Source organism: Micromys minutus (assembly GCF_963924665.1).
Source record: "Micromys minutus genome assembly, chromosome: 14".
Taxonomy (NCBI): Eukaryota; Metazoa; Chordata; class Mammalia; order Rodentia; family Muridae; genus Micromys; species Micromys minutus.
In genome coordinates this window covers 29,497,500-29,524,414 of record NC_137983.1, presented here as the reverse complement: position 1 = coordinate 29,524,414, position 26,915 = coordinate 29,497,500, and the positions used below count along the sequence as shown (strand labels likewise).

Below are 26,915 nucleotides of genomic sequence, written 5' to 3'. Positions count from 1 at the left end.
TTTTAGACGGCCCAGTAGAACAGAGTGAGAAGGGACGAATAAGCTGGCAGATGGGAAGACTTAATGGAGTGATTCCCATGTCCTTTTGTTAACTTTGGATGCTGCAGCAGGAAAATTACATTTCAAAGTTTAGCAATCACTCTTTCAGGTCCCAGAGCTGTCAGAAGCAATTTTGAAGCCATAGAAGACAAAAAGAAATGGAGGATAAATAAATAAGAGGGGGGAAAAAACATCAAAATGATCTACTGGGTACGTTAAACAACAATACCAGAAATGGGTGATCAACACAACAATTTCATCACTGGTCAAGGTGCGTGAAGACAGCAATGCTCAGGGGCCACTTCTCGTGTGTGCTTTGGTAGCTGGAACAACCTTAAATGAAATAAATTCCCCCAAATCCTGGCACCATCCTGGAGACCGACTTGTTTAAAAGCTATGCCTCACTGTCAGCTAACCGAAGTCTATTTAATCTACACAGCGATAAGACTTCTCATATCTGAAGGTGAGACTTGAGAACCTATCCATTTATCGGACAAAGTTATCACACCTCATTTACCTGTTCCTGACAAGACGGCTTACAGCTTACATGACACACAGGGGCACATACTCTAGAAATGTCATTTAATGTACGCTAAATAAGTTATACATGCTAATTTTAGATTGTGCGTGGTATTTTTTAAATGAGATCCATCTATATTATTAGGGACAGCACACCCACTAATAATACAGTTATTATTTAGTTGCTGTTGCTCTATTCTTCCTTTGTGGGACATAAAACACTGATGCTTCTTATTAGTGTTGTCTGAGATCTGCTCAACTGCAGTAAAACTATAGACCCTGGCATTCTATGAAGTGTTGAAGTCATGGAACCAAAGAGGTAACCTTGAAGAGTTATGTCAACTGGGGAAAGAAGGCATCTGAGGAACTCCAGTGTTTTTAACGTTCTCAGAGAGAGGGGCAGGAAAAGCACATACGGGACGGTCAGGTAGGATGCTGTAAGCAGCATTTTACTCTCAGGGAGCAGAGGAAACTGAGGTCAGCTGCTGCTGGAGTAAGGCAGAACTGGAGCCAGTAACATGGTAGACACTAGTCCTTTACCAAGAAGGGGCCTGGGAACACCAGGACTAGAAGCTATACAAAGCCAACAAAAGCAAAAATTCTGTCCATGTGGAAGTGGGGGCAAGATGGAATAGAATGGGAGGCCATTCTGATCACTCAGACTCCACCCAAGAGACATACAGCCAAAGACAATTTAAAGAAAGTCCTACTGTTGGACCACAGTCCAAGAACATAGTCGTGGGAAGGGAATCATGAGTGCTTATGAAAACGTGCCAGGAAAAGAAGAGTCTTTTCAGTTTCTTCAAAATCACAGACTTGCTCTTATAGTGTGTTTCTGTGCTCCTACCAGATGTTTCGGATAGGAGTGTGTTTACTTCAGGCGTTGTGATTCACATGCCGCTATGGAGAAACATGCTTTAGCTACGTGTGGCCTGTCCTGGTGACTGAACGCTGGTGACTCTCCTTAACCCTCAGAATCTAAATAGTCTGATGCTCTGAATAAAGCTGGCTATTGCATGAGACTTTAGCCCACCTCATTTTTAGGTCCCAATCTCCCAAGTTCATGGCCAACTAGAGCAGTAAACCGGACATTACTATTTCCCCCTAGAGCACCCATGCTTGTGATACAGATGTTAAATGATTCCAGATGTTATTGAGGCTGTTAGGGTCTTATACTTTAAAGGACTAGAAAAGATCCTTCTATTTTTCTTTTAAGGATCACAGGGATCACTGAACAAGAGCTTATTTATGCAACTCATGAAAAACTCTTCTCCAACTCTATAAAGTGTCTTACTTTTTTTTTTTTTTTTTTGGTTTGGTTTGGTTGATTTTTCTGTTTTGGTTTTTGTTTTTTCTTTGTTTTATTGACATAGTGTTTCTGTACAGACCTGGCTGTCCTAGAACTCTCTTTGTAAACCAGGGTGGCCTCAAACTTACAAGGATCTGCTTGCCTCTGCCTCCTGAGTGCTGAGATTTAAGGCATACACCACGATGTCCTACCATTTTCTTAGCTTTTAAAACTGGCTTGTTTGTTTTCCAGCTGTGGGACAGGTACTAATTTACTTAATAGTTAAGCATCCAGTGATGTAGAAGGAAGAAATCGTGACTAGAAGTGTAACCCAAGCACAAGCGGCATTCACCTTTTAGTTCACTGTGGCAAACATCCTTGCCCCATTTTAAGTGGGTCTTATTAGGTACAGGGGTGTGAGAGGGAAAATTCCCAGTAAAGCAGGTAGGAATCCAGATGCTTTACTGCAGCATCAACCCAGCCTTAGCTAAAACTGTCCAGACACACAGACCTTGGGATTTTGGAGACTTGGAGTGCAATTAAGGAAGAGGCAGGCCCCAAGCATAGCTGCTTCAAATAGTAAAGATGAACAATAGATGCTAAAACAACCAGAAACAAGATGTGCCAAGGGAAGAAAGAAAACAGAAGCCCCCATGGAAACTGGAAGGCATTCTGGGGACTGCTTTGGACTTCCAAAGCAAAGAGAACAAAGGTATTAAATACCCCAGAAGCATCACACATGTCACCTCTAATCCAAGCTGCTATGGCCCATATAAAGAAATCCCCCAAAACCACCAGTAATAAGAAAAAAGAAGCTTTTTAGGTGTGTCCTACATTGTGCCGTGTATTACACCATCACTCTGCCCATCTGACCTTACTCTCCACAGAACACCCACGCATTAGGTTCTTCACAGTGCGATTTCTAAATAATCTTCAGATACTTGATCAACACCCTCAGGTTAAGGTGGCTAACTCTAAAACCTAAGCTTTATTCATCACGACTGTGGGCACCTGCCAAAGCTTCTAGGGTTGTTCTAGAGCTGTTTTTAAAGAAATCCCATGTTTCAGATAATGAATTCACAATTACTTCAAGCAATCTAACACATGAAAATTGAGTTTTGAAAACAAATTTACTTAGATAAAATTGCAGTGCAAAAATTCTATTTACAAATACCACCAAGACATTATTCTTTGAGACAAATCCAAAGGCAGAAGTGTGGAAATGGGAAACAAGAGCCCAAACACTGGTACAGAGTGACTTTCGGGATTCTCAGAACTAATAAAAGAGCAATGAGTAAACATGTGATTGCAGTCAACAAGAAACCCAGCACTGTGCTAGGTGCCGAGGCAAAACAAACCGGGCAGGACAGCCATTGTATGGCTGCAGGGACCTTACAGAGTCAATGCAAAGGACTGGTTTAACATCCTTTTCTACTGCCATTTCATCAGCTGGGTCTAGGCAGAGAGGAATAAAGAGCTTTTTGAACTTTTCTAGGACAAGGCTGAAAAGCTTCAATCAAAACACTGGGCTCCATCGTCCACTGCCAGGTCTGAAAGCAGACACCCTGGCTGCAGAACTGTATCCTTCCTCTTTCCATTTCTGCCTGGGAGTCATGAGGTGGATCTTATAAATCACCAAGAAATAGGACCTCTCTCCAGCAATTCTCACCATGCCTTCTGCTAATCTCACCACAAGAGGATATTGCTTTCCACCCTGTAGGTCAAATACAGGACTGGTGAACATTCTGGGTTCCGGAATCATCTGAGACTACCTGGGTTAAGTGCAGCTGCCATGCTGGACAAGGAAACTCACAGGTAGAGTTACCGTTCAGTGAAAAGGATCGGGGAAAGGCCAATGGCAGTGGCCACAAAGTGCTCTGGGCCAAATACCAAGTCTCCACTGCTATATAAATTAGGCTGAAGGTCATTGTCAATCACTTAGGGGAAGAGATCCAGCAACTGTTGAACAGAAAGAAACCAAAATGTCTGCAGCAGCCAAAGCCTAAGACAAGTTTATGTTCTAATCTAAGAAAAGCAGCTAGATAAATAGTTTGCCATGCTAAATTTGGTATCGTGACATTTCCTGACTCTACCAATATGAAAAGAAAAGTATTCACAAGTCAAGAGGCCCGGGTTCTGGATCTGGTTCTGAAAGGGGACCGCTAGGCAGAAGTAGCTGAACTCTCAGCTTCTGACCTGCAGGAAGACTCTAAATGTCTTTAATGTCTCCTCCACCCTAGGGTGCCATAGCTCTGTATCAACACTACTTTAGAGAGAACACCCAGAACACAACACAGCCACCATGGAAATGTGCATGACGGTGACTCGGCCGCATGGGAAGGTGGCTGACCAACAAAAGGGCTCTTCCAGCTTTCTAAGGAAAGGAAGGTATAGCCTTTGCTACAACAGTACCTGAACTGGCCCAGGGGCTGCACAGTGAAGCCATGAACACCCCACATGTACACACACCTTCGTAGTTGCTGGCGGGTCTTCAGGCTGAGCTCTCCTGTCTCACAACCCTCACTTGTTTTCCTCTTCCGGTAAGTTAGGAAATGACTGGCTACATGCGAGAGTGTTTGAAAGATTTCCTGTGTTGCTTCTACCTGCCATAATTATGATTTGGGTTTAAGTCTGAATTGGCGGTCTTATTACAGCATTAAAGATAAAGCCTCTGGTTGACCTGATGAAATGAACATAATGTCTACTTTGGCGTTACATACATGATGCCATTTTTAAGATTGAATTAAAAAAAAAAAAAAAAAAAAGCTTTTCTAGGCTATTGAGATAGCTCAGTCAGCGGAGAGGATCTGGGTTCAATCCCAGATCTTGTAAAACCACGGATCAAAACTCCAACCTCCAATTTCCTGAAAGCTCCAATCAGACTCTGACGTAGCAGTGGAAAGGCCTGAAGAAGCTGGAAAAGTGACAAGCAGACTGGGGGGCGACCTGAGCCATATCTGCTCTCCTTGTTTGATGGGAAAAGCCCCAGTGGCCAATCTGAACAGCCTAGTTTCCTGATTCTTCCATGACTCATGGCAATGTCTTGAGGTATGCAAAAGTGTGTATCCCGTCATGAGCTGTGAGGACCTTCTGCAACTTGGGAGAGATGTTTTATGAGTCAAGTATTTGTAATATTTTTGTCTTAGTTTATTTTTTTCTTGTTGCTATAGTAGAAAATACTCTGACAAATGCAACTTAAAGAAGAGTTTCATCTGGCTTAGAGTCCCAGGTTATAGTTAACACAGCAGGAGATTCACAACCTAGTCACATCTTAATAAATGGAGAGGACACTCAGCTCACTGTGTCCACTGTACACAATCCAGAACTCCCCATCCAGGAAATGGTTCTGCTCACAATTAAGATGGGTCTTTCTGGGAATGAAGAAATGGCTCAGGATTTACAAAGGAACTAGATGGTCTTGCTCCCAGCATTCACATGGCAGGTCACAACCACCAGTATCTCTGTAGAGGGATCCAACACCATCTCTGGGCTTCCATGAACGCCAAGCATATACAGTTCAAAGATCACGCATCACACCCACATGCATACAAACATTTTTGTAACTAAGAAGATGGGTCTCATATCAATTAACCGGCTAAGAAAGCCCCTCACAGGAATGCTCAGACTCTTATCTCCAGGAGATCCTAGACTCTGTCAGGTTGGCAATTAGCAATAACTATCCACTAGTCATGTGTTAATTGCACATATATAAATGGAAATTCTGAAGTAGTTTTGATTATGGAAGGTGTCATTATCTGTGTTATAGTTGCTAAGACGATCCAGATGTTCCAAAGCTCCTGAACTATAGTTCCACTTAGAGGAGAAAGAGAGAGAGGAAGAGAGAGGAACAGAGAACAGAAGAAAGGAGAGGAGAGGGAGTCTGTGCATGCATGTGTGTATGGTATACATTTTAGTTGTTCTCAACAAAAGCAATTATTACTAATTTAATGTATAACAGAGACTAAAATATTACTTCTTCTTCCCACTGAATACTCACATCTATAATACAGTTTCCCTTGTTAAAGTAGTGGTAACCAGAGATGCACTCAAGTATAGTTGGCAAAGCGCCTTGACACACAAGAAGAAAAACTGAAGCAAAATCAACTTCTTCTGACCATTTAGGATCACTATAATCTCATAATTATGGGGGAGGGGTAAACTTCTCTAATTTAAACAGGAAGCACTTTTTTCCTCCTTGTATCAGCCTGCCTAACCAAATAAAGAGCAGTTGTCACGAAGGCTGAAGGGCTTTCCAGTCCAGCCTTTTGGTAGAAAAATCACAAACATCACTCCTTTCCCCAAAAGGCAGATTTAAACTGTTCAAAACTATAAAACCAACGAAAGTCTTTTTCCCAGGGCCATTCTATTCAAAGGTCAGAGACAGAAGAACTAAGGGAAGGGCAAAAAATCATAGCGCACAGTCCAAGGAAGTATACGACTTGGAACCAAAAGAGAAACAGTCTGCCTGTCAGGAACCCTTAAAGGCCGTCAGCACAATGCATGAAAGGAGCCTTTGGATGAACTCCTGAGACTATGCACTACAATGCAACTAATTATTTCAAACGTGCAGTTAACCGGCATAGCACCTGACGACTAACTACTGAAGACTAGACAGCTGACTAGTTCCCTGGGTCATAGGCGTATCCAGAAAGTCACATACCAAAGCAATCTGAGAGCAAGGACTGGTGGCCCAGGCCTCACATCCTGCATGCAGACTGAGCAAACATCTTCAGAGCCAAGGAGAATGACAGTGAATCATGTCTAACAGAAAATCTTCCCTGAGTTCTACTGAAAGTCCTCGTTCTACACACTCCATTCACAGCCGGAACAGCTTCCCTCTGCCACTGCTGTGGCCCTCCACAGCACAGCCCAACCTGAGCTGCTCAACAGAGTCTTCCTTCCATTCCAAGGACAGACATGTTGGACTGCCCTTTAGAGACATAGTGAAAGGCGGAAATTTACAGTCAAAGCCAAACCTTCGCCCTCTTTCCTTCTCTAGCAACATTCGGCCCACATTCGCAACGTTGTCTCCTTAAACACAGCCCTTTCCCTGGACAGGGCTGGATTCATCCAAATTAAGTGAAATAGAAGAGTTCAGATTGGGAAGATCCAGAGCCTGGTTGGACGTAGACTCATAATCCGACAGGCTTAGACAGACTCACACTGGACAAGAAAAATTCATCCCTGTATCTTGATATGGGTTCAGAACTCCCAGGAGGACAGAAGCTTACACCTGCGACATTCACAAAAAGGTCTTGGAATTCCGTGCTTGTTGGGAGGATGTGTTTCAGTGTGCCAGACTTCAAAGCAAACAAGCAACATATTTCTCGGTTTATTAGAGAATTTTAAGTCCTTCTTCCACGTGGAAAGTAGGGGAATTGTTATGTACGTGTTTCTAAAGATGTGTTAGCTGTATACGCGTTCTCAAATAATTCCTGTATAGTTATATTCCATCTGCAAAAACGACGGATTTGAAAACTTTTCATTTAAAATGAGAAAAAAAAAAAAACAAAAAAAAAACAAAACAACAACAGAACCAACCAAACAAACGCCAGCCCCGTTCTCTGTCTAAAACTGTTCCTGACTCAGGTGGAGACAAGGAGACTAACCGTTTACACACGAGCTGTCCCACCCACTCCCTGCTTGCTAAGAGAGATGTGACTGACATTTAACTACATCTTTAAATTCCACTGAGGCAGACAATGAACCAAAATGGTGACACAGAGCAATAGCTTCAGAAGAGACAAGGGTGTTGGGAGCTCCTAGGAAGGCAGAGGGAGGGAGCCCTGTGGCACCCAGGCAACACAAACATTAAGCCAGAAGCCATGACAGTCGGGCACTTGTGAGTTTTACATCGGGCCGTAAGATCTATTTTGGTAAGATGACCCTGGATGTGTAAGCTCAAAGGAGCATGTGCCACCAAACAAAAGAACAGTCCTAGGATTTATTTCAAGGCCACCTTGGAATATCCTCAGCCAAAAATACTATTTTCTGCAAGCATGAATAAGAGAAAGATATCTAAAATGTTAAAAAGAAATTAAACTAAAACCAGATGCTGGGTGTGATAAAATTCAAATAGTCAGCATTTGGAGCAATCTATTAACAACAATGAATTAAAAGGCACAAAGTGATTTTAAAAAATTAAGTAGTTTTGGAAGAAAAAGACCTTGCAGTGAATCAATACAGAAAGCTATTTTGTGATAATGATGCATTTTTATAAAAAACAAAAAAAACAAAAAAAAAAAAAAAACTTCCAAATTTCTAAAACCTTTCTAAATTTGATGTATTTCTGACTAAAGTTTTAATTAGCTAATAAAAGACTAAATAAACCCTTTAATTACATAACTCTTTGGAAACTATGGAAAATATTTTTCTAAGGCCAAGTTGTGCCAAATGGAACTTGTGGTCCAGGAGAAGCAGCAGCCTGGGCACAGAGAGAGGCAAGCCTTAGCCCCTCCCACCAATTCCTGTCAAGTCCAGGGCCTGGGGAGGGAGGAGTAGAGGATCCATTCAGGGAATAGCCAGGTTCATAGCTTCGGTCTACACATCCTCATGCTTACTCCTATGTGCCGAAGCCCTAAAAGGCAGACTGCACAGTCTACCACATTCTCTTCCTCATACAGTAGAGCCCAAAGAGACCCACTGTCCCCCTTCTATGGAATGAGTGTAAAGAGGCCTCTTCGGAATTCTGACAGGAGATGCTGCACCCCTGCCCTCCATGGTGTGGTGGCAAGTTCGTCACATCCTAATAGCCAGGTCCACCTGTTAACAGCTCCTTACTCAGCCACCCAGGGCAGCGGCCACTCTCCAAAAGTTGCTATGACACCTCTGATAATCAACAGTTATTTTATACTTACCACTTGCTGCCTTGATGCAGGCTATTCTTACAGTACTACTTAGAATCTAATCAAGGGAAGTACTAGTTATCTTGCGTTTGATCCTACAGAACCAGGAACTATGCTAGGCACACACTTTCTATCGATATTCCATGGCTCACTGACTTCCAGAAGCCAAAAACCGAAACTACCCTGAATTGTAGACTTCCTAAGGATGGGCATCACAACTTTTTCATCTTAGCAAGGCCAATGCATTTATTAAATGCATGTATGCTAAAATACTTGCCTGGTGAATGAAAATTGATAATGCTTTGGTTAAAAACAAAGAACACGAGAGTTTGTGGAAATGATTAGGCAGGAAGGTACACTTACTAAATTCAAGTTTTCAACAAGATAAGGAGGAATATTATATTATGAAAACATTACATGTGAGGAAACAAAGAACAGGAATAATGAATGAAGAGAGAATTGATGTCCTGAAGCTTAGACACATAGTCACATTAAACCATAGTCTCCATTTACTTATTCAACAATCTGCCGGTTCCTCTCCCTTGAACCAGTGTCTTAGATATGGGGGATATATTAATAGTTGTGATAAGTCACTGTCTATATTCCTCATGGGGATGTATGTGTGAGACGCAGACAACACTTCAGCTGGACAAACAAAACAAAATGTGCGATCTGATCGTGCAGATGTTTATGCTATTAGACCCAAGATCTGAGGGAGGAAATTAAGGAAGATAGGCACACCGGTAGGGATGGTGTTGGGTAGACAGAGTCTCCTACAAGCATCACCTGTCAATAAAAAGCCTAGAGCCAATAAGCTGAGGCAGGACTTTGGCAGGAAGAGAGAGAATTCTGGGAAATAGTGAGAGAATAAGGGAGAAATTCAGGAGAGATGTGATGAGGTGAGATTTGAAAGAGATGCTGAGGAGACATGAAAGAAGAAGCAGGTTCAGACTGAAAGAGGTAACCAGCCATGTGTAAGATATACAATAGTTTGAATGGGTTAAATAAGTTACAAGGTAGTTAGGGAATGAGCCAAAGCTTGTGGTCAAAGCATTTCATAATAAATAATTAGTCTCAGAGTCATCTTGTCTTTTTGGGAACAGGGGCTGAAAAGAAAAATAAATGGATTTTTTTTTTTTTTACAGTGGTCTGCTCAGGATAGGCTTCTCTAATCAAATGACGAGCTATTTCAAAAGAGACCCAGCTAAGTGAGCCAGGCATGTAGAAATGTGGAGAAAGAACACTTCAAGAAGAGGGGAAAAAATACAAAGGCATGAACAGCTATACATGCTCATGTTGTAGGAGTAGCTAAGCAGGTCAGGTGCAGGAGAATAGAGGAGGTGGTACAGGCTACAGAGACGAACTTTGAAGAATCTTCTAGACCATGATGCAGATTCAACTTTGACACTGAGTGTGGTGGGAAGGCAACAGGAACAAGAAGCTTACAGGGGAAAGGCAGCGGGGTTACAGAAAGAAACATTCTGGAAATAAAACGGTTTTCCACACAGAGATTTCCAGTATAGTGTATAAAATAATTACTATATGCTTAATTCCAAATGACAATGTAAATTCCATGAAACCAGGCCTGTCAGCCTTGCTAACCATCAAGGATCTGGGCCTTCACACAGGGTCTACCACACAGGAAGCATGCAGGTTAACGAATGAATAGAAGGCTTTGCAAAGCATCTACTTAGCTCAAAAGGCAGGATTCCCCCTTCACAAACCATCACAACCAAACCGGCTAAATTGCACCCTGAACGTTCTAAGTGACTCCTGCTTAGCCACATGCCCAGAGGAATGTAACTTTCTTTCACAGCTTGGCAATAAATTTATTTCTCCGGGAATCAGTGATAAGCAGTGTTTTAATAAGCAAAAAGGAGGGGAAAAGTAAATATACAATTTTTATAAAGTTGTCATGGCCTGCCACAAAGCCTTAAGTGGGAGCTATTTTTAAACTATTTTAAATGGGACTGTGGGAGGAAGGGTTGGGTCCATGTCTTGGGAAGTGCTCTTACTCCCAAAGGCTTCAACTAGCTGTCCACCAGGGGAAAGGGCACTAGAAAAAAATAGTTTTGACTGTTCCTGGCCTAAGAAATATGGTACAAAATGAGCTGTTTACAGGGCCCTGAGGGCAGACCAAGAATACAAAGCTGAGTCATCACACACAGTCAGGAAATTTGGGGTATCTGGTCGAGCCTTTCAGTTTCACACATACTTTCACATCTTATCCTGTTCAAAATGGGAAAAGTAACAATAAAAATACGTTTCTAGGACAGAAAAACCCACCTAAATCTGACCTGTAAAATACAGCATTGCAGACCCAGATGTACCTGGGATGGGCGGATCTGATGAAACTTTCACCTCATGTGAATCCACCAGGAAAGAACACACACTTTACCAAGAAGTAACTAGTGGCAAAAGTGGCCACGCCTAGGAGTTCTGGGTCTTCATCACCCAACCCTGCAAATGTTTCCAGGTGTGTAACAAGTGCCTGTTCGGTACAAATGGTTGTTTTTCTCAGAACACAGTCACATTCTCCCTTCTCTCCTCCCCCATCCACTACAAAAGACCCTCCCCCTCACGAACCTGGGCTTTGCCTCCCAGGGCTGTCCACAGTGGCTCCCTGAGCAAAACCGGATACTTTCCTAAAATTGATGAGCTTGCAGAGATTCGTGTTTTTATTAAAGAGAACTAGACTGGGAAAGCCTGGCTGTGAACTAGAGTTGGGCTACACAACGTCACTCTTTGGAGATTGCCTCCAGGGGAGAAAAATATTTAAACCCATTGTGAGGTGTGGAAGTGAGTAAGTAGGTCAAATGAAATGTTTGGACTGGGAAAAATCCTTTTTCTCCTCTCACTGCAAGGAAGTTTTCTCAGCTTACAAACCTGGTGCCACCTCCTTTTAAAATGAGAGCAGTAAAAAATATTTTTTTTTTAAAAAAAGTGCCAAGAAATACCATGAGCCTCATTATAAGTATTGTAAATATATTCTCTGCCTGGCCTGCAAAAGTCGAAGGCCAGGAAGCCAAGGTTGCAGGGGTTCTCAGGAACTCTTGGAGATTATATACTTAACTGTGGTCCAGACTGTGGACTGACCTTGTTTGGACACAGAGATAGGGAACAGAATTAGGCCAGCCCTAAAATCGGTGCTGAGTTGATTCTCAGAACATGTGCCAAGAAGAGTAGACTGGACCTTCTCAAGAAACGTCTCTGGAGCAACTGGTATTCCCCTAGCTGAAAGGCTATAGTCCTCTACCTCATTCCACATATAAAACCTAAACATGTTCAGTTTCTCTGAGCTTAGGGTAGGTGATGGTTTGTAAAGAACGAGGCACCAAGAAAGGCACCAAGATTAACCTGGACTCCCACCAACTAAAACTTGACTAAGAAAGAGATAAGACATCCCATGGAATGATCACAAGTCATGTATGTGTTCAAGTAAACCCAGCAAAAAACAAATGCTATCTAAATAAGACATAATCAACACGCACAAGACAAGTAGTCAGTATAGTTTATCTCTCGGTGGGAGAAACCGCTCCCTGTAGTTACGACTCCCCGCCCTTCACAAAATACGTTTTATCCTGGAGGTAGACAGTGCTGGTGAGGATGAGTTGGAATGACCATCATTCATCTTTGCTGAAAATATAAAATGGTGCAATGTCCCTGCAAAATGTAAGAAATAAGAGACTCCTGATTATACACCCAAGAGAACTGGAAAATATAGGTTCCCCAAAACACTGTACATGAATATTTGTAGAAGCACTACTCATAAATATTTAGAGATAACCCAAAATCCCATCAACTAGTAAATGGGTAAACCACCTTGAATATATCCACAATAGACTATTAACCAGCAATAGCTAGGAGACAGAGCTCTGGATGAAGGTTTGAGCACTGGAATGAGGTAAACCATGTGTGGTGGGGCATGTCTGTAGCTCCAGCACTGAGAAGGCAGCAGCCCAGGGGTTCAAAGTGCTCTGCACCCAATGTGAGCTACAGAAACCCTGTCTCAAGACAATTATTTAATAATATATGCTAAAGATTATATGAACCCCAAAACATTATACTAACTGAAAGAAGCCGTTAGGCTCGGTGAATCACATAACACCTTTCATATAAAATACCCATAAAAGGCAAATCTGTAAGACAAAAGAGCAGATTAGAGGGTGTCTACAATACAGAAAGATACAAAGGGTAAATAACTGTTAACAAATACAGGAGTTCATTTTCGAACATCTGTGGGTTGAAAACTGTCTTAAAATTAGATTTCTAAACAAAAGTCGTTTTATCTGGAAAACTTGTCATTGTTATGTATGAAGAACAGTCCTGACTCCCAGTCATGTCCTCTCAGAGTTCTCCCACAACATACACACACACCAGCATATTCATAGTCTTTATCCAGCTACTTAAAAAGATACTGGCAGCCAGATGCACTCTACACTGTATGAATGAAAACACAATTTGAGAATGAAGAATTCTTTAGTTCTATGACAAACTGTGTGCCCTAAATATCAAAGGCTGACTGAGGACAGCAAAACTTCATCCAAGTATTGCTAAACCTATTAGAAGGGAGGATTTCAGAAAGCATGAACACCTCTGTGAGTCAGAGTGTGTGTGTGTGTGTGAAAGAGAGAGAACATATGTGTGTGTCTGTCTGTGTATGTGAGCGTATGTGTCTGTGTAAGAGAGAGTGTATGTGAGTGTGTGTGTTGTGTATATGTCTATGTATGAGTGTGTGTTTCTGTGTGTGTTTGAGTGTGTGTCTGTGTGTACGTGTCTGAGTGTGTGTATGTTTGTATGTTTATGTATGTATATCTGTGAGTGTATGTGTGTATGTCTATGTATGTGTGTCTGTGAGTATGTGCTTATGTATGTGTTTCTGTATGTCTATGTATGAGTGTATATATGTGTGTGTGAGTGTGTATGTCTATGAGTATGTTTGTGTATGAGTGTGTGTATGTATATGGGTGTGTATGTCTGTGTATGAGTATGTGTGCATCTCTGAGGGGGAGGAGAGGGAGAGGGAGAGGGAGAGGGAGAGGGAGAGGGAGAGGGAGAGGGAGAGGGAGAGGGAGAGGGAGAGGGAGAGGGAGAGAGTCTGTAGGCCTTATTCTCCTGTGATGGGGTCTTATCAATGAACTGGAAACTTGAGTTTGAGGGCTCTGCTTGTGACTAGCATGTCCTGGTGTCCCTGCTCATCACAATGCCCTGCTTGCAGCCTGCCCCTGTTTTTAACATGGGAGATTGGAATGGAATTCAGGTCCTCATGCTTGAGGAAGCAACCACTCACTCACTTAGCCATCCCTTCAGCTCTAAGAACAGATGATTCTGAGGAATGCTTAACACAACTGTGAGAATTTAGCTTTTGGGAAACTAAAAAAAAAATAAACTTCCTCGGCAGTACTTTAAGGGTTCGTCCCCACAAATGTCCCCACTTGGCCTCTGAAGTGAGAGACCACATTCGATCACACCTCTGCAGTTGTCAAACATCTTGGGCAATACTGGGCAATCAGTGCTGCGCCTGGTTCTTTTGGGAAACTCAAATTGCAGTATAAAGGAAAGGTGACCAGAATGTTTGAGAACACAGATGCAAACTGTGATGGTGCAGGAGGCCTGGGCCTATGGGGCATACACCCTCAAGATGCTCTTTCACTTCAGGGACATCAAATAGGGTAAAGCATACAGAATGTCCAGCACACTGCATGATTCTCACTCTGCCTCTCCTACCGGAAAAACCTGCCTAACCTCAGTTTCCGCTGCTGTGAAGTGAGGCTAACGATGGACAGCATTTGCCTGAGACCCTGACTGAGGACTAGGTGGATGGTCCCGGGGAAAGCCATAGAACACTGTGCAGTACAGTGGCCACAGTGCTCTATAGAACGGCTTTCATCGCTACCAAATTACTGTAGCTGTAAGCAGCTACAAGAGAAGCTCAATGTTACCAGTAAGCAAGAAACATAAGCCCATAAATCACTTGTCATATTCAAGAATTATTATTTTTTAAATCTACTATAATAGTACCACACAAAACTCGGGAAGAGAACATTAAAAAGTCATTAAAAAACAAAAAACAAAACTTTAAAACATATGTAGAGATGGAACCAAAGAATAGAACATAGGCAATGCAGACTTCTGCACAATGACTTAAATACAATGTTTACTGTGGTTATTTATTAGTGATAAAATGGGGACCAGCCAAATATCAGAGAAATTAAATATTAAATGTTTATCTTAAGGATGAGGAAGTACCTGAGACTTCTGACTTGCAGTATAACAAGCGGCCTCCCAGAATTCCCTATAGACACAAGAGCCTGGGTGAGAAACAGAAGATGCTGTTGTTCACTGCACATCAAGAGTTCAAGTTCACACTGGCTCCCCAGCCTGCCTCTTCACTGTGTCCAGGGGACAATACGAAGAGTCTGCATGGATAACCTACAGAAGTAGATCTGTGTCATAGACGGGGACTTTTCAAACTCAGAATTTATAGAAATATCAAGCCATGTAAGTAGGATTCCAACAAACCTGAAGATCCCTTGCCTGTAGAGAAAACACTATATTTATTATAGTGGGGGGGGATGATGTCACTCTATGCTACTTAGATTGAACTGCCTTCCCAAGAGAGACAGAAAGAGAGAGAGAGAGAGAGAGAGAGAGAGAGAGAGAGAGAGAGAGAGAGAGAGAGCTGTTCACTATACACCATCCTTCAGATAGTGCAGAACCAAAGCATAAAAATGTAAATGACCCACACAAGAACCATCTCCGTAAATAACTCGTGGTTAAACCACAGAGTGTAATTATAATCTGCAAGGTTATTAAAAGTCATTTTTTCAGAAGACTATTCAATAAAAAAGCACACAGAAAGAGAGAGAATATGGAACCATTTTGCTTTAAATTTTAATTCTATTTAGACAAAAAGAAAAGGACTGGTATTCTATAGAGAAGTAGCTTTTTCTGGGTGTTGAGATTATGCATCATTTGGTTTTGTTATGCTTTTCCAAATAAATGTCTACATAACCTTGATATTCAGAAACACTGACCTTAAAAATATAAAGACTCGGCAGCAAAACCATGGTTGCCCCCACACACCGAGGACAAACAAACAAGTCATGAATGCTGCATGAACCGACATAAACCTCCATGTTTCACACGATGCTAACAAAGGCTCAAGGATGCAGCTCAGATGGGAGACTGGCATCGCACTGCACTGACTTGGCTTGTGTTGCCTGGTAACGCAAGAGCGCTGGGTTGCTTCCCCACAGACCAGCATCACTTAAACCAGACATGGCGGCCAATGCACATCATCTCGGATGGATGAAGGTAGGACCAGATGTTTAAGGTCACCCTGGGCTTAGCTACAGAGCAAGATCAAAAGTACAGAGCCAGCCTGAGATACATGATACCATCTCGGAGCCAAAAGTGAAAAAAAAACTCTACCAAAACAGTAGAAGGGAAGCCTCTAGAACGGCAGAGCAAACACTGACAACTCAGATATCTGACTAGAAATAACATCCAGAAGAACTCTCACAATTCAACAATTAAAATATTAAAGGAGAGGACACATGGGAAACTGGACATGACCACAACAGGACATACGTGTCCACGGAAACTCAATAGTGATATCTACTAGTATGTACTATTAGCATGCAGTAGTGACTTTAAAAAATAATTTCTTTTAAAAATCTGGAGAAATTAAAACTCAAGTTCAAAATAAGCAAGGGATTTAAGTAACGTTACCCAAAGAAACTACACAAATGGTTACTAAGCCCACCAGAGAACACTTAACCCCTTCAGTCATTAGGGGATACAAATGGAAAACAGAGAGACCACTTCACACCAACCAGAATGGGATCAGCACTTAAATGTGAAATAACCCCAGACAGGCTCATGTGTGGCACACTCTGTCTCCTGCTGACAGCACTATGTGAGGAGCTTCTGGAAACTTTAAAAGTGGGTCCTAACAGGAAGTGGGTCACTGGGGGCACGGGTCTTCAGATTATACCCACTCAGTCTCCTTCCCTGTCAACCATGAGGAACCTCCTCCATCACACATGCCTATTGTCACCATGTTCAACCCAACGGAACTAAGCCAAGCAATCATGGACCAAACCCTCCTAACTGAGCAAGGCAGCTCATCCTCTGGTACTGTCACATTAACTAATACAGGACTAAAACAAAGGATAGTTAACAAGAGTTGGGGAAGAAAATCAACCAATCAGAAGCTGCAACAGTAGACATTGTTGGAGGCATGGTATAGCCTCGCTGGACAATTTAGAAAAGCCCTAAACATGCTAAGAAAACGTTCTCATAACTTAGCAATTCTACTCTTAAAGAAAAGACACTGTTAAGAAAATTGAAACACGGGTCCACATGAAAAATCCATACACATAAGCTCACAGTAGAATTACCAACAGCCAGAGTAACACCACAATCTCAGCAAATCCAGAAATCAAGTTTTAAAAGCCATAAACAGCCACATATTTTATGGTTCAATTCATATGAGATTTCCAGAAAGAAAATATAGCACAGATAAAAAGTGAATTCCTGGTCGCTGCAGGAAGGAGAAAGAGAACTGGGCTGTGATCACTAGTGAGTATGGGGTTTCTATGGGGGTAATAAAAATGTTCAGATGTGGGCAGCGCCCACACACATGCGCGCATGCCCTAGTACTTTTCTCATCTGCAGACAGTCTTCTAAATAAAAGAGAAAACCCCCATTCCAGTGCTATAACGATGGTGACCGGCGGAGAGAAAGAGAATCTCAAGTCTTAATGTCACACAGAGAGCACGCAAATGGGATGACTATTCCCAAATGGAAAAGACAGTCAAATTGGTCACTTTGACATTCACTCTAGGCAGGATTCTAAAATTAGTGACTTAATGGAACTTTGTGTCAGCCTAAAAAAGGAAACCATCAATCATCAGGGACATCAGGATTCACTCGCATCATCATTTCAAAAGTACTTCCCTTCCTTCTCTGATGAACTATTTAGGGGGGTGTCACCAAGGCCAGGGTCCTAAGAAATGGGGCAAATGGCATCAGCTGCTAAGAATGCTCACAGCCTAGTTGATCTTGACGAGGAACAAGGTAACAGAAGCAGACCTGGTATACAGTGCACAGTACCAACCCCAGAGGATGGGAAGATGGGTGTGAGGAGCCGAAGCAGGATTAAGCCACGGTCTTAGTCCAATGGAAAACAAGCAAACAACAGCAAAAATGACTCGTGTAAGTTTAAGACTTTATAAACCAAGGCTAAGCCATGATTTCACTGGGCTTGATGAACGTGTTCAAAACTGGAGAACAACGATGCTTGTGCGACGCTCCACACACACTAAAACCACTAGGTTGCATATTTGACTTGATATAATTGTACACAGAGAGAGCCTCAATCAATATAAGAAGATTGAAATACTCCCATGCATCCTGTCAGATCACCATGGTCTACGGCTGGTCTTTAACAACAACAAAGACAACAGAAAGCCCACATACACATGGAAACTAAACAATGCTCTGTTAAACGATAGCAGGGTCAAAGAAGAAATAAAAAAAGGAATTAAGGATTTTCTAGAATTCAACGAAAATGAAAACACAACATACCCAAACCTATGGGATGCAATGAAAGCAGTACTGAGAGGAAAACTCATAGCCCTAAGTGCTTCCAAAAAGAAACTGGAGAGAGCTTACATCAGCAACCTGACAGCACAGCTAAAAGCCCTAGAACAGAAAGAAGCAAATATACCCAAAAAGAGTAGATGGCAAGAAGTAATCAAAATTAGGGCAGAAATAGACCAAATAGAATCAAAAAGAACCATTGAAAAACTCAACAAAACCAAGAGTTGGTTCTTTGAGAAAATCAACAAGATTGATAAACCCCTAGCAAGACTAACTAGAGTGCAAAGAGAGAGTATACAAATTAACAACATCAGAAAGGAAAGTGGGGACATAACAACTGAAACTGAGGAAATTCAAGAAATCATCAGATCCTACTACAAAAACTTATACTCCACAAAATTGGAAAATCTGGAGGAAATGGACGAATTCCTAGACAGATACAAGATTCCAAAGTTAAACCAGGACCAAGTAAACCATCTAAATAACCCTATAACACCTAGAGAAATAGAAGTCATCAAAAGTCTCCCAACCAAAAAAAGCCCAGGTCCAGACGGGTTCAGTGAACAATTTTATCAGACATTTATTGGGGATATAACACCAATACTCTCCAAACTATTCCAAAAGATAGAATCAGATGGAATACTACCTAACTCATTTTTTGAGGCTACAAAAACCCTCGTACCTAAACCACACAAAGATCCTACAAGGAAAGAGAACTTCAGACCAATCTCACTTATGAACATTGATGCAAAAATACTGAACAAAATACTTGCAAACCGAATCCAAGAACACATTAAAACGATCATTCATCATGACCAAGTAGGCTTCATCCCTGGGATGCAGGGATGGTTTAACATAAGGAAATCCATCAACGTAATCCACCATATAAACAAACTCAAAGATCAAAATCACATGGTCATCTCACTAGATGCTGAGAAAGCATTTGACAAAATCCAACACCCATTCATGTTAAAAGTCCTGGAAAGAACAGGAATCCAAGGTCCATACCTAAACATAATAAAAGCAATATACAGCAAACCAACAGCCAACATCAAACTTAATGGCGAGAAACTTGAAGCAATCCCACTAAAATCAGGGACTCCACAAGGCTGCCCACTCTCCCCCTACCTATTCAACATAGTACTGGAAGTCCTGGCTGGAGCAATTAGACAGCAAAAGGAGATCAAGGGGATACAAATCGGAAAGGAAGAGATAAAAACATCACTCTTTGCCGATGACATGATAGTGTACTTGAGTGACCCCAAAAATTCCACCAGAGAACTTATACAGCTGATAAACAAGTTCAGCAAAGTGGCTGGATACAAAATTAACTCGAACAAATCAGTAGCCTACCTATACTCAAAGGACAATCATGTGGAGAAAGAAATTAGGGGAAAGGTACCCTTCACAATCGTCACAAAAACTATGAAATACCTTGGTGTGACTCTAACTAAGCAAGTGAAGGACCTGTACGACAAGAACTTCAAACCTCTAAAGAAAGAAATTGAGGAAGATCTCAGAAAATGGAAAGATCTCCCATGCTTATGGATTGGAAAAATCAACATCTTAAAAATGGCCATCCTACCAAAAGCAATCTACAGATTCAATGCAATCCCCATCAAAATTCCAACCCAGTTCTTCATGGAACTGGAAAGATCAATGTGCAATTTCATATGGAATAACAAAAGACCTAGAATAGCGAAATCCATCCTCAACAACAAAAAAACATCTGCGGGAATCACTATCCCTGACCTCAAGCTATATTACAAGGCAATTGTGCTGAAAACTGCATGGTACTGGTACAGAAATAGGCATGTGGATCAATGGAATAGAATAGAAGATCCAGAAATGAGCCCTCATGTATATGGTCACCTGATTTTTGACAAAGGAGCAGTAAACATTCAATGGAAAAAGGACAGCCTATTCAGCAAATGGTTCTGGTCCAACTGGCACTCAGCATGCAAAAGAATGAAAATATACCCTTTCTTATCTCCTTGTACAAAGCTCAAGTGTAAGTGGATCAAAGATCTCCACATTAAACCAGATACACTGAAACTATTAGATGAGAAAGTAGGGAAAACCTTAGAACACATAGGCACAGGAGAAAATTTCCTGAACAAAACACCAATGGCTCAAGCTCTAAGGTCAAAGATTAACAAATGGGACTTAATGAGATTGCAAAGTTTCTGTAAGGCTTAGGACATAGTCAAAAAAACAAAATTGCAACCAACAGAATGGGAAAAGATCTTTACCAACACCACATCAGATAGAGGCCTAATATCCAATGTATACAAGGAACTCAAAAAGCTAGACACCAGAGAATCAAATAACCCTATTAAAAAATGGGGTACAGAGCTAAACAAAACATTTTCAGTTGAGGAACACCGAATGGCCGCGAAACATCTGAGGAAGTGCTTGACATCCTTAGCCATCAGGGAAATGCAAATCAAAACAACCCTGAGATTCCACCTCACACCAGTCAGATTGGCCAAGATCCAAAAATCAGATGACAGCAGATGCTAGAGAGGCTTCGGAGAAAGAGGAACACTTCTCCACTGTTGGTGGGGTTGCAAACTAATACAACCACTCTGGAAATCAGTCTGGCGTTACCTCACAAAATTGGATATAGTACTACCTGAAGACCCAGCCATTCCACTTCTGGGCATATACCCCAGAGACACTTTAATACACAACAAAGATATATGCACCACAATGTTCATAGCGGCTCTATTTATAATAGCCAGGAGCTGGAAGGAACCCAGATGTCCTTCAGAAGATGAATGGATACAAAAATTGTGGTACATTTACACAATGGAATACTACTCAGCCACCAGAAACAATGATTTAACCAAATTCTTAAGAAAATGGCTGCATCTAGAGATTATCATCCTGAGTGAGATAACCCAGTCACAAAAGAGCAGACATAATATGTAGTCACTGATATTGGGATGCTAACCCCAGAGGCTTGCACTCCTCCAGAAACAACTCACAGACTGTATGAAGTCCAAGAAATAAAGAAAACAAAAAAAATATATATATTTACAAAACAAGAAGACTTTGACTATTTCCATGTTGCGTTTTGTTTTGCATGTACTTTACGCTCATGGTAACTATTAGGTTTTCAATGCATACTTTCAAGCCCTTGAAAAAATCAAGTACTGACTAAAAAATATATTCACATAGTTTTATGTAAAAATTATTTTAACATCTGAAAAAACAGTACTGACAAAAATGTATAATTTTAAGCAAAAAATGTTTAAAATCTGTACATTTATCTTTGTTTTGTAAAATAAAGTCGTTTAAAAAAATAAATAAATATAAATATAATCACTATGCACTATGCCATATATGCGTGTGCGCGCACATTTAAAAGGATTGCAGTACAATCAAGTTATAGTTACAATGCATATGAAACCTGGATTTCTAATGCCTAGTCTAAAACATAAAGTACTGGAATAAAGACTATTGTTCATTCTTTAAATTATTATTTATTTAATGTTTGCTTCCTTGGTACCAAGCACTGCTGAGGGACTGTGGATGCAGGAGTGAATACATCCACCTTCTTTGAGACTCCCAGTTAAGGCAGGAAGCTTAACATTCAACAAATACCACTCAAATGAATGTAGTAATCATAATGAGGAGCATAAAAGAAAACCAAAATGGCTCCATGAAAAACAAACAGCAGGCAGGTCTAGTTTAGACAAAGGACATGGATGGTGGCCTCTCTGAGATTACTTTCAACTGGAAACTGTGAGAGACAGCCGGGTGAAGAGAAGATTAGAGTGTGCCGCCCCCCAACTCTTCCTGTGACCGAATGACAGTGCACAGATCCTGAGACACAAGAGAACCTGGCACACGAGATAAGCTTACCAAGGCCATGGCCCTGGTCAGGAAATGGTCACTAAATAAAGCTGAGGAAGTGGGACAGGTCAGTCAAACAAAGCCCTAGAATCTTCTGTGGATTCTTGTTTTCTATCTAGGTTCAGAGAGAATTCACTCCAAAATGTTGGCAGAGTAAGTTGGATGGTTGATTTCAACTGAACGAATTAAAGAAAAAAAACACAAAAACAAAAGAACAATAACCTAGGACATAAACAAGGCACGGCTTGGGCTGTGTCCATGACGTTTCCACAAAGGTTTCCCAAGAGGAGAAACTCACACTGGAACCCAAGGGTTGGGGTCCCAGACTGATAGAAAAGGGAAAAGAGGGGGAAATTGCTAAGCAATGCCGTTTCCCTTTCTCTGCCTTTCTACCATTGTGGCCTTCCCTGCCATGACGGACTGTAAGCCCTTTAACTGTGAGCCAAATCAAGCCCATCTCTCCTTAAGTTGCTTTTTGCCAGGTATTTGGTTGCCGCTATAGCAGAATTAAAGTGAGTGAAGTGTGACCATATGTCATAATAGAACTACCCCGGGAGGAAAAAACAGATGAGGAGACGCTGCAGTAAAGGCTCGGACTAAGGAGTGGGAGTCAGAACAAAAAACATGTAAAGGTTTGTATTAGAGATGATCGTATAATCTGTTAATAACTCAACTTTACAAATATGGAGGAAATGCCTTTCAGAAAGAAGAAAAAATTACTCTCAGCCAGACCCCAACAAACAAATGAAATTCTACCAACACTTCAAGCTGTTTCTAGGAACTCAGAGGCCTTTTGATGTAAGTAAGATTTGAGCTTAAATAATCGCTAAGCTTCCAATGGCACATTCTCTGACTGGTGAGTTTTCTGATTGGTAAAAAGACCAATAGCAAAGCAGAAACCCCAATTTCCACTGTGAAAGTACAGGTAATCTTGAACAGCCTCATTTCCACCCAACCACATCTAGTTCTTGGAGTATTTTTTTTCCTTGCAGGGGACCATTCTGGTTGAAACACATTCTGCTTAGCATATGCTCTATGTAAAGCTTCAATAAGTGTATGCACAGGCACACACAGAGAGAAAGAAATGTGTATAGGGCACTCCTAATTATTCATACATATCTTCTAATACTGCACCCCAGAGTGCAGGCTGTAACAGCCATTACGGTTTTCCTTGAGCAAATCAATAACTTACATGGTCAATGTGAAAGTAACTATACATCATATATGTATACATTTATTTTCCTCTAAACAAACCCATTTCTATCCTGGTAAATAGTGCATCAAATGAACAGTGGATCCATTAAGCAAACTTTGCATGTATACACGACCTAAGACTTACAAGTATGATATCAAGAAGAAGAAGAAAAAACCTTCCCGTCCAGCTGTCCTGAGAATATAACAGAGCATGCAGTGCAAGTATATGACCACTAACAACTGCACAGTTGAGGATGCATGTTTTGCAAGTAGCTGTACTCTTCACATGCAGCTGTTAATGTTTAAAATCCGTGTTTCCTAGATGCTAGAGCTTGACACTGGATGGCCTCCTATACTGCTCTGTCTCTCTCGCTCAGACAGGCTCGCCTGGAACTTGATGTTTTGACTAGACTGCCTGCCCAGTGAGCAATAGCAAGCCTCCAGTGCCGGGGTTTCAGGTGTGTGCCATCATGCCCAACTTTCAAACTGGGTGCTAGGAGTCCAAACCCCCATTCTCATACTTGTGCAACAGACCCTTTACCCACGGAGCCATCTTCCAAGCCCAACATATTCAACCTTTTGATGCTACTAGATGACTGTCACCCACAATGTGGGCAGCCAGTACCTTACAGCTAGGCTTTGTTTGATCTCACAGACTGTTTTAAGTTTACTGCCATGGCTATGGGCTGGACATTCCTGAATGGTGAAAATTACTTTAGGACTTAAAAACGCAGGACAAAAGGAAGTTTTCTCCCTTAATGAACTTCACTTTCAGCCCGATCTCGTGTTTTTCAGAGTCTTTGAGGTTACAAGTATTTATCCTAATGTGTATTTACAGAATTACATGACAGCTGCCTCAAGTGCTCTTGCGCCTCAAATCCTTCAGTGGTTACCAGTCAACTCTGCCAAGAAGACTTTCCTCATCTTCCCATGGAAATACACATGTGACCCAGTGGATGGAGAGACCCAAGGGGCCATGTAATAATCGGTCCTCTATCGATTCCCCTCTTTACCTCCTGTGTACCTTGTTCATGTCCGTCTCAGTCATATACTCCCATGTTCACAACTGGCACCCCATCCAGACTGGGAGCTCCTGCATGTGGCTGCTCCAGTCCTTTCACTGGGAGCAAGTGCTTGATCCCAAAATGCTTGTGGAATGAAATAGAAGAATGAACCTCATCTACCCAGTATGTGTAACCTCAGTGTTTTGTTATCATTTATTACTCTAATGCTAATGGCCACATGGTTCCAAGACACTTCAGTGACTTCTCCATCCCGACCACCAGTTTCTTTCCGTTTCCAGACACAGAAATTTCTACATGGCCTAGAGGGTGCTGATGAGAACCAGTATTTAAAAAAAAAAAAAATACTTCTTGTTGCTCAGTTTTAAATGTATGGCTTTGTCTGAGGTGAAACAGAGGAAAGTCCAGAAAGTGACAGCACTCTTCCAAGTTCATATGGGACCAGAGAATGCCATCGGACACCACAATACCCTGTTATCCTTGCTGCCGACATCCACAGGAGACACCACCTGTATAAAGGGGCCCTTCACCATGAAAGAATGCCCTTGATCAGAGACAAAGAAAACCATGGGTTAAACCCATCATTCTTGAATAAATTATTTAGTACCACTTAAGCCCTGAAAGCCCTGAGCCACCTGTCTTGTGGTTTACGGCACTCTCTCCCAAGTTTACAACTTTCTGATTGTAAAGCAGCAATTTAATTCCACAGTGCAACATCAATACAATTTAAACTCGCCGTTGGAACTGACATTCTCCAGCAAGCCAGAAGACTAATTTTTCCATGAACATGATATTAAAGAGGCTTTTACCATGGGTTGGGGCAACTGTCTCTGAATGTAGGTATAAATTTTTGCTGGATAAAGAGCAAGGTAATTAAATTTACATTCCCATGAAAGAATATCCCTGGGATCACGTGAGTTCTGTGCACTCAGATATAATCAGGGGCCTAGATTTTAAATATGGTGATTCTGAAAGGAATGTGTGGTGGCTACATGAGATAGACAACAGGATTTAAAAAAAAAAAAAAAAAAAAAAAAAACTAGAGGATTTTTAAATCAGATAGGAATCTCCATCATTCTTTTCACTATAAATTATATTGCAACAACGAGTGGCAGCATTTGGCACAATGGCTAAGGCTTCCAGTCTTATTTAACTGGATACTCGGGGAAACAGTCATTTCCGTTCAGTTGCAAACACCGGTGTGTTTAACACACACTCACAAGTGAAATCTATACGCAGCATCTCCTTCCCAAAGAGCCAAACAAACGGGAAACAGAATACGCCATCTCAGTCACGGCAAGTAGGGATCCTAGGCTCAGCTGTAGGTCCCTAGCAGCCCCCACCTCAGAATGGGAAAGGATGCATCGGATGAGTCCGAATCCTTAGCGTCAACAAGCTTCCAAGTTCGTTCAAACCGTCTGTCTACAATGCACTTTCTTTGCACCTGCTAGGGAAAAGCTTGCTTCCCTTTCAACTGCTCAGAGCTAGCAGCACCTTTTGTAAATGAAAAACCGTAAAGCCTAGAACCAGGCGAGAAAAACCGTTTATCAGCACCCCGTTATTCAACAGACAAATGGGGTCCATTCCCCTCCTGTCCACCCCTGCGTCCACTGCGCACCCCCCAAGGACAAGAGGTTCCAGCTAGGCCTGCCTGTGAGCTAGCAAGAGAAAAGACCGGCCTCGCAGTGCTCTAGGAGATGCTAGGACGCCGCCAGCTCCTCCCTCGTTCGCGGTCCAGCTCCCGGCAGGGTAGCCGGGTGCGCTCAGCATCCCTCCTCCTTCTCTGCCTCCTCCGCCCGAGCCACCAACCTTGGGCGTGCGGATGTGCTCCATGGCGGACCCGCGTCTGCAGGGTCCCCAGCGGGCGCGGCCTCACGCACCTGCGCGCGCGTGCGGCGCAATGGGAAGGACAGGGAGGGGGCTTTGGCAGGAGCGGGTGTGGGCGGGTCCTGGGCTTGGCTCCTCCTCCAGGTGCGCCGGGCTGTGCTGGGCGCCTGCGCGGGCCTGGGCTAGCGGCTTTGCGCCTGCTCGCACCTGCAGGTCTCAACCTTGGACTTCGCTCTCCCTGCTTCCTCTGTCTGGATCTTAACTGCCCAAGTCACTAGGTACTTCTCCAGATGGGCATCTTCAAGCTGGCTGTGGTGGCGCTTGCCTGTAATCCCAGCCACTCAGGAGGCTGAGGCAGGAGAATCATTTGAGCCCAGTAGCTTGGAACAGTAAGAGAGGCATAAAGACGCCCCCATCCTTAAAAAAAAAAAAAAAAGACTCAGGCAGTAAAACGGTAATACTGTGGCACTACTGTTTCCTAAGGCACAAAGAGGGCCTTGTGTTGGGTGTGGCTTCTTGGAGAGATGCGAATGAATATGTGCAGCTTTACACCCTCATTGGCTGCCTTCCAGAGCATCCCAAGATAGGTGGGGTAGGAAAAGAAAAATGACTGCACCCTGACACAGTATGCATAGTCTAGTGGGTTCTGGCTGTATTCTGACACAGGCTCAGCCAGCAGAGTATTTGGAATGAAAGTGAGATTAATTACAT

General features: G+C 42.2%; 1 protein-coding gene across 1 annotated transcript in view; it reads right to left on the bottom strand.

The window, feature by feature from the left end:
* MTMR7 (myotubularin related protein 7) overlaps nt 1–26,210 on the bottom strand; it is a gene marked incomplete at both ends in the record, with an annotated part of 78,124 nt that extends 51,914 nt beyond the window's left edge. The window contains one exon of the mRNA XM_080928476.1: nt 26,187–26,210. Within this exon, the coding sequence (XP_080784602.1) occupies nt 26,187–26,210 (24 nt within the window). The remainder of the gene's footprint in view (nt 1–26,186) is intronic.
* Between the last annotated feature and the right edge of the window lie 705 nt (nt 26,211–26,915).